This window comes from Rhamphochromis sp. 'chilingali' (genome assembly GCF_963969265.1).
Source record: "Rhamphochromis sp. 'chilingali' genome assembly, chromosome: 18".
NCBI classification, from domain to species: Eukaryota; Metazoa; Chordata; class Actinopteri; order Cichliformes; family Cichlidae; genus Rhamphochromis; species Rhamphochromis sp. 'chilingali'.
In genome coordinates, this window is record NC_137945.1 from 17,605,299 (window position 1) to 17,612,836 (window position 7,538).

General features: G+C 40.8%; 1 protein-coding gene across 2 annotated transcripts in view; it reads right to left on the reverse strand.

Moving 5' to 3' along the window:
• arfgef1 (ADP-ribosylation factor guanine nucleotide-exchange factor 1 (brefeldin A-inhibited)) overlaps nt 1–5,840 on the reverse strand; it is a 53,953-nt gene extending 48,113 nt beyond the window's left edge. For both annotated transcript variants that reach the window (XM_080864292.1, XM_080864293.1), the window contains exon 1: nt 5,518–5,840. In XM_080864292.1, the coding sequence (XP_080720418.1) occupies nt 5,518–5,641 (124 nt within the window). In that variant the 5' untranslated portion in view covers nt 5,642–5,840. The remainder of the gene's footprint in view (nt 1–5,517) is intronic.
• Nucleotides 5,841–7,538: the final 1,698 nt, after the last annotated feature.

Below are 7,538 nucleotides of genomic sequence, written 5' to 3' on the forward strand. Positions count from 1 at the left end.
GATAAACAATGGCACCCAGCTGGTTAACAGCCAGCATGTCTGCAGACATTGGACTTATTTATAAGTTGAACCATATTAAAGTACCTATAAACACTTATATTCCTCCAAGGTGCAAAAAAAAAAAAAAAAAAAAACCCTCCCCACCCAAAAAATCCAGAAACTCAATAAAAAACTATCACTGCGACACATAATTTGCTCAGTAGCAAATTTACACAAATTAATACAGCTAATAGATGAATACAAGATAGATGACCCCGATAAAAAAAAGTCCTGCAAGATGAAACTGAAAGCAACACAAAGGGAGGAGGGTTTCTCATCATGTGCCTCATCTGTTTGCAGTAGACTATAATTAATTTATCACCTGTCCCAGGACTGAAGAAGGCATCAGTGGAAAGAAATGATGTATTATGTATTGACATATCAGTGTAAGCATAACAAAGTGTGAGGAGGACAAAAACAGTCTCCTTTCTACATTCTAAACAGTCTCCACTGCACAGATAAAAGGATTATTTGTGCTTTCAGAGCTAGAATAGGCTCCGCCATGTTAACTACTCCACTGCTCGCTATCTGAACACCAGTCAACCTTTGGGGTTACAAGCAGCTTTTGTGTCTGCACTTGGTCTGGAGGGGTGGAAATGAGACAGAAATCAGGCGTGGGGCCTTTTCTTTAGGGAAACAGAAGAGAAAACATGATTGGAGAACAATTTATCCCAATAAATCTACTGTACTTCTCTTCTTACACATACATTACAATCTAAAATTAAGTAGTATAGAAATATATAGTATATAACTCTGAATTGAAGATGCTTGGAGTTTAAAGTGTTGCTTGGACAAAACAAGCAATCTGAAGGTGCCGCTATGACTCTAATAAGAAAAAAGATAATATATGCAAGTCTCGAGGTCATATCAAACCTTTCAGAGCTCCAAGATGAATTCTTTTTTCGACTGATGCCTTTCTTACTTATAAGAATTTGACCTGAACTGTGCCTGTATAATCAGATTCTAGTTAGGATCAAACAGCCCCGAACATTTACAGTACCTTGGCAAATAAAAGTGACATAAAAAAGGAGGCTGACAGCTGCTGTTGCTTCCCTCATTTACACTTTCTCAACGCCTCAATGCCCCAAATGTCTGGTGGTGTCATCAGCAGGTTACTTGGTGTGCCTCAGCTGCATAGAAATCAAAAGGAAACTGGCTGCCTTCTGCTAAATTTTCACGAGGAGAATGAAAGATGGCAGTAAAAGGTTGTCAAGCATGCAAGTTAGTGTTGGTTATTTTGCAGGAGTACAGACATTCAAGGCTTGCCCCCCGACGGCAGCCTTGAGCTCCTGCGCTTCACATCCAGGGAAGGCTGTGTGGCATCTTTGCGCATCGTGGTCAAAAACCCCAATTAACAGACGGCACCATTCGTAACCTTGTGCTTATTGCGGTTGAGCATGTGGCGACTATGGTGCAGCTTATCACGGAGGAGCACGTGCCCACCAATCTTAATGATCAGAGGTACATTTGTCCTGTTGGCTTCCCGGTCAGCTCTAAAGAGAAGGTAGTCCATGCAAGCAGCGGCCTTGAGCTCTGTGCAAAAGTACACCCTGCAAACTCTTGCTGATTTTGTCTCTGTTTACAGCTTCATTCAAGGTTCTTTTGACCTTGGACAGGGAAAATATTTGCCACAGCAAAGCTCAAAGTGAAGTGGCATTGGCTGGAAATGTGTTTTTTGTTTGGTCCAAATTAAACCTTGTAGTGGAGCACAAATTCAGTCAATAAGCAGGAAACATTTCCTAATCATGTTGACTTCATGAGTGTTGGAGTAATAAAAATATTGATAAATGTTAGATGTATTTAAGTAGCACGGGACTTTGGCTAAATATTAAACAAGCTTCTCTTGGAAGATTTTTGACTATTAAATGTTTATTAACCTCTATGTGCCAGAGTAGCAGTTAAGGAAAGTGCAGGTACCTTTGAGAAGTCTAAGTGATAGTACACATTAACAGAGAAACCATCATTTTTAACATGACCGAACCAGTTGGCCAGATGTCTTTAATTTTCTTTTAAATGGACTCAGCCAAAGGTTGGCAGTCACAGCATCAGTGCCCTACTAGAAAAGCTAGAGTGACAAAACGCAGAACAAAGACCACCAACATCTATTCCACTTTATTTAAGAATTAATGAAATCCAGGGAGGAGATGGGCTCTACTGAACCAACCAATGAAACCAGAACTTACCATTAGCACTCCATAAGTCTGCAGGCTGAGTAAATATAGCACCTAGATGATGGTTTATTGATTATTTGTTTAGTATTCATCCTATAATGCATTCATATTTAATGAATATCACCCAAACAATCAGTACTTTACAGAAACCAAGCTGACAATAGTTATTTATATATAAAACATGTTAGATATATCTCAACTGTATCCATATTATAACATGGATTGCCCTCAGGACTGTGCAGCACATGTAGCAGGATAGCATCACCATGAAAAAGGCTAAGTAAGTAGCAGGGTGTCCACCATAGGTCGCTTTAACTTTGCCCCAGTGTAAAGCATATGGGTCAATATATAAAAATCAGTTTCCCCCCAAACGTCCAGTACTGATCGAGCTCTACTCAAACACAGTTCACTATTCTCATCTATTACCACTGTTGGTATAACAATGTATTAAGATTTTGTGGTAATGAGTGACTGTGTATTACATTACAATCAAATTTGACAACAACACCGAAAAAAATTACATCCCTGACTTAGTCACAGTGTTTCTGTCTCACTCATCCTTGGCTGGCAGGTAACTCTGCAGGACTTCATCGGCAACAGGTTTCTTGTGACCTCTGCAGCTGACCCTCAGATCATACACCCCTAAGGGGAGAGATAATGAGCATTGTGCTCAGCGGGACTGAACTGCTCAGGTGGAAACAAGTGCTCCTTCTTCTTAGCAGTGAGGCGTGAAGAGAGCCCCCCTGGTTTAGACTGCTGTGTAGATTCACATTACCAATCTTTCACCAGCCGAAAGGCCACAAGAGCTACTCGAGGAAAAGAGGAGGCTGGCTTTACAAAACAATGAGACCAACCAGATCCAATCACATGAAAATAGAAACTTGTGACAACAATGAACCAAAGCCTGAGCCGAATTCAAGGAGGTAGTGTGCATATACGGTCTAAGGGCCTTTGATATTTTGAGTTAACTGTTCTTTGCCACCAGACAGCTCCTCTCAAAGAAGCCGACAGTGAGATCCACAGATAATAGGGCCCTGCTAAAGCGGCACTTTGGGGAGTGTGAGAAACTGAGATGATGTAGTTTTTGTGAACTGCCGAGTGAAACTGATAACGCAGGAGGAACTTCACTTTGGGAGTTATGAGGGTGAACTGTTTGCGAAGGTAGCTTCTTTTTAGTTTGTTCCTGATACCTTGTTTTGCAGACGGGAAAACGCTGAAAATAACGGGTATTTAACAGACACCATGTGAAACAGGAAGACTTTCAGTGACAGCAGAGAGGAGAGTGTGGCACAGGCACTTTCTCAGAGATGTCTCAGAGCTCCAAGAGCTAAAGGGGATTATGTAAGTCAAGCAGTATACTGGGTCACCCAGTTGTTTTTGATACACTACTGCATCGCCGCTACAACTGCGCTTATTGCAGAGATTCGTATTTCATAGCGCCCACGTACGGCTTCACTGGGAAGTTAAAAGGTTTTATTTTTTGTTTTGTTTTTTCTTTTTAAAGAAGATTCACCGCCACTGACTGCTAAGTAGGATTCAGTGTTAACCAGCGATTTTTAAATCAGAATGACAACATATTGTAGTGAACAAACTAGCTGCTAAAATGCTATATGCCAGCCAGTAACCATGGTGACTTTAATGGTTTATGAATAAGCATAGCCTGTGTAAACTACACGTGGTTTATGCTTGGTTTCTGTCTCACAGCTGTAATGTCTACATTTTAATCAAACCCTCGAGGTAAGCAGGAAAATCAGAAGCAAAGGACAATCAGTACCAACTGATGACATCATCAGATCAAGTCCCTAAGCCCCCCAGATAAAGAAACACCACCGACTGTCTACTAATAACAGGAACAGAACCATGCAAATTGTGTACGTCTGCTTTAAGGCCATGCTACATAGAGCTTCCTATTCTGAATTAACACCATGTTACTGCTCTGTGCACAAAAAGCTATATAATTCATGTGGGTGGTTTAGCTTCACAAAACAACACAGCAGAGTCTAAACAAATATGCTGCATGTATTTTGCCTATAGGCCACTACAAAAGCCTTCAGCAGCTGCACGTGTTGATAAAGGCAGCACTGTTGGGACAGGTAGGATTTTTGGCTGCTTCACAACAGGACTCTTTGTTTCTCTAGCTGTGTCATATTACTAACCAGGAAAAAACTAAACAAAAAAAAAAAAAATCCTAGCCTGCATGGAGCTAATTTTAACTCCAACATGAGAAAAAATATATGTTTTACGGGGTGAATTTCCTTGTTGTTAATAATGTTTTACAAAATTTACATTTACCACTAATTATCACCCCTAAGGTTATGTTTCCCAAGACACACTTGCTAGCAAACGTTAGTGAAGCTCACGCCTGTAGTAAAAGGTCAAACAGACGTGCAGTGACGTTCATTTCAAAATAAAAGCGCAGTTAATTAGATAGCACGCCGATCAATCTTGGGTTTATTGCGAAGAAACACGTTTATAAGAACAGAAAGTACAATTTATAACGTGTATTAATCATTAATAGGCTGTATTAAACGATGTTCCCTTTTGATTGGTATAAATCCTTCTAACTGTAATTTTATTTTTGTACTAACCGGAAATTATCTTCTCTCCACCCCTAGAAATGACACCATTCCTAGCATAAAGGTGCTACTGACAACTGTCAACCTCAAGCTTCTCGCCAAGTCGACTTCATTGTCTAGTTTTACAGAGAAGACGAGGCCACCCGAGTAAAAAGGTTAATAAATAACAGATGTAATAAAATAAAATTTAAAAAAAAAAGTCTTCAGCCCTTCCTGTACTGACCGGGGCACGGCCACTTTGTACCAGGAAGAGACGCAAACATCTCACCTTAATGGGGTGAAATCATGTAGTTTAGAGAAACACAGTTTACGCTCGACGAATATATGGAGTGTGCTTGTGTGTCAGGGTGATGACTAAAGAGAAACACAGCCTTAAACAACTTTGTTTCCCCTGTGATGTCCGGCCTGTGCACAGATCGCTACTAGTTTCGCAGCATCGCTTCGGCGTTGCAAACACCCACCCCTCCTGCACCATTTCCGTGTTTTATACGGAATCATTTCCACGGAGCCTGTGCCACGTCAATTAAATGCATAGGTTTTACTGAAATCTTACGCAGGGCAATAAGACCGGAGTAAGAGCCAGCTTGTAATAAACGAAAAGCACACGGTGCCTTGCCAAACACTGCGACATTGTTGCAGGATAACCGGTTAATAAGTGAAAGGGTGCATGACGTGTCTAAATCAATGAGTCCAAGACAGCAACAACGTGACGCTAAAACAACACAACTCACCTAGTGCCACCTCGCAGGCTTTGCGCAATTGGGAATGGTGAGCCTTTTTCACCTCCTTGTCGGCCAGGATCTTTTCCAAAGCTCGTGTAAGGAACATGTTTTTCGTCTTTTTGCCCTCAAACATGTCGCACCGGAATTTGGAGCGAGGTGTGCCTGGTCCCAAGGGGGGCTGCAGCCTCCTCGAACAGAGATGTAATTCCTTTAGTAATGTCAGCCGCAGAGCCCCTAACAGACAAACATAAATAAACACAGAAGGTGGGGTAAATCCCTCAGATTGCCATTAACGACCTGCCTCCTGCGCCATGTTTGAGAGAGGAAACGACGTCACGTACGTTTGAGAGCGGCCGCAGTGAGGCAGTAGGGAGTGAGGACGGAGATGAGAGTGTCCCTGCACCCGAGCTGTGTCTGCACATTCATGTACACCTGAGATCCACGATTTGTTTGACCAAGACACATTTTTTCTGTAGTTTTGGTTCTGTGCACCGCCGCTGAGGAGCAGACTTCATTTAAAGGGGTTTTACACAAAAATTGCATTAAATGTTTAGGATTTAAAGCCATTTTTAAAATAAATTGCCAAGTTTCAGAAGCTCAAAATTAATACATTTTCACTGGAATTTCACATTTGAGGCCCAAAGAGATTACAGCGCAGGTATTGTAGGTTATTATTGGACTGGGAACCTAAACAAACCCATAAGTGAGACAGGGAAAGCTTCAGTCAGCCAAATCAGTAGTCTGATGCACTGGGCACCTCATTTAATTGAAGTGTAAAAGGTTCTCTATCTCGCTCTCTGCTCTGCTTCAGCCAAATACTGCAAGACTGATCAGACACAACTTCACAGAGCAAGTGGATAATGACCCAAAGCATACTGCAAAAGCAACCCAGGAGTTTCTCAAATCAAAGAAATGGGATGTTCTTTAAAGGCCAATTCAGTCACTTAATTTCCACCAAGAAGAGCTTTTTTTTCTTTTTAGTTATGAAAGGCCAAACTGAATGCAGGAAGAACCACAAACAAGCAGCAGCTTGAGAGGAAACACAGCACTAAGGGTCCAGGCTTCAGTCACTCATTGGCTGCAAAGTATTAAAAGCATCATATATAAAATTATATTCGTTTGTCCAAATAATTTTATATTAAATGTATAGGAATGTCTGTAATTAATGCACTTCAGTCACATATTGATAGTTTGATTTTAAAATTCACTGTGGTGGTTTACAGAGGCAAAACTGTCTTTGCATATAAACCTTCATGGTCGTATTAAACCTATGTGTGAAAGCCCTGGCGTAACATGTTGCCACAGTGCCTTAAACCACCAAGCAGAAGAGTTTGCTGTCTTTTGTTGAATAAAACATAACTTTCCTCTGACATGACATGCACATGACCTACAGCAAACCTGTGTGTGGTATCCCTGTGGGCATTTTGTTAAACATTTTCATTGTAGTAAATATGTAGTAGCCTGTGAAGGGATCATGATACAGTTAACTCAAACAGAACTGAAGTCGATCCTTTTGGGATTCTCAGTTAATCATAACGGACCCACTTAACTCTACATTTAGAAACAATACAGTGTAAATAGATCTGATTGTCATCCTTGTAAGGACCCACAGATTTTTTGGAGGAGGGGGTTAACACACTTTACTCGTGAATGAATGCAAATGTAGTTTTCTTTAAAGATTTCAGCAGAACTTAAAACCTTAAAAAAAGACAATTTCAAGTTGCTGCTTTTTGTTTTGCTCATGTATCAAATCAGTTCAGGAGTGATCGCAGGCTTCATTTTTGGTGGCAGAGCAATTTTAAATCCCTGCACATGGCAACTTATTTGTCTGTGGTTAATTTCCGTTATAATTTCCCAGTCAATTTAATCTTTATGGTATTTTGCTTATTGCCTTACCTCATACATAACTGTGCATATCCACACATTCAGATGGTGCTACACTGCATTTTACAGCCTTTAGCAGAGTGCAACACATCCAGGAAATCTGGCAATTTGACAACACAGATTTGGCAGTTGTGGGCGGTATAGTT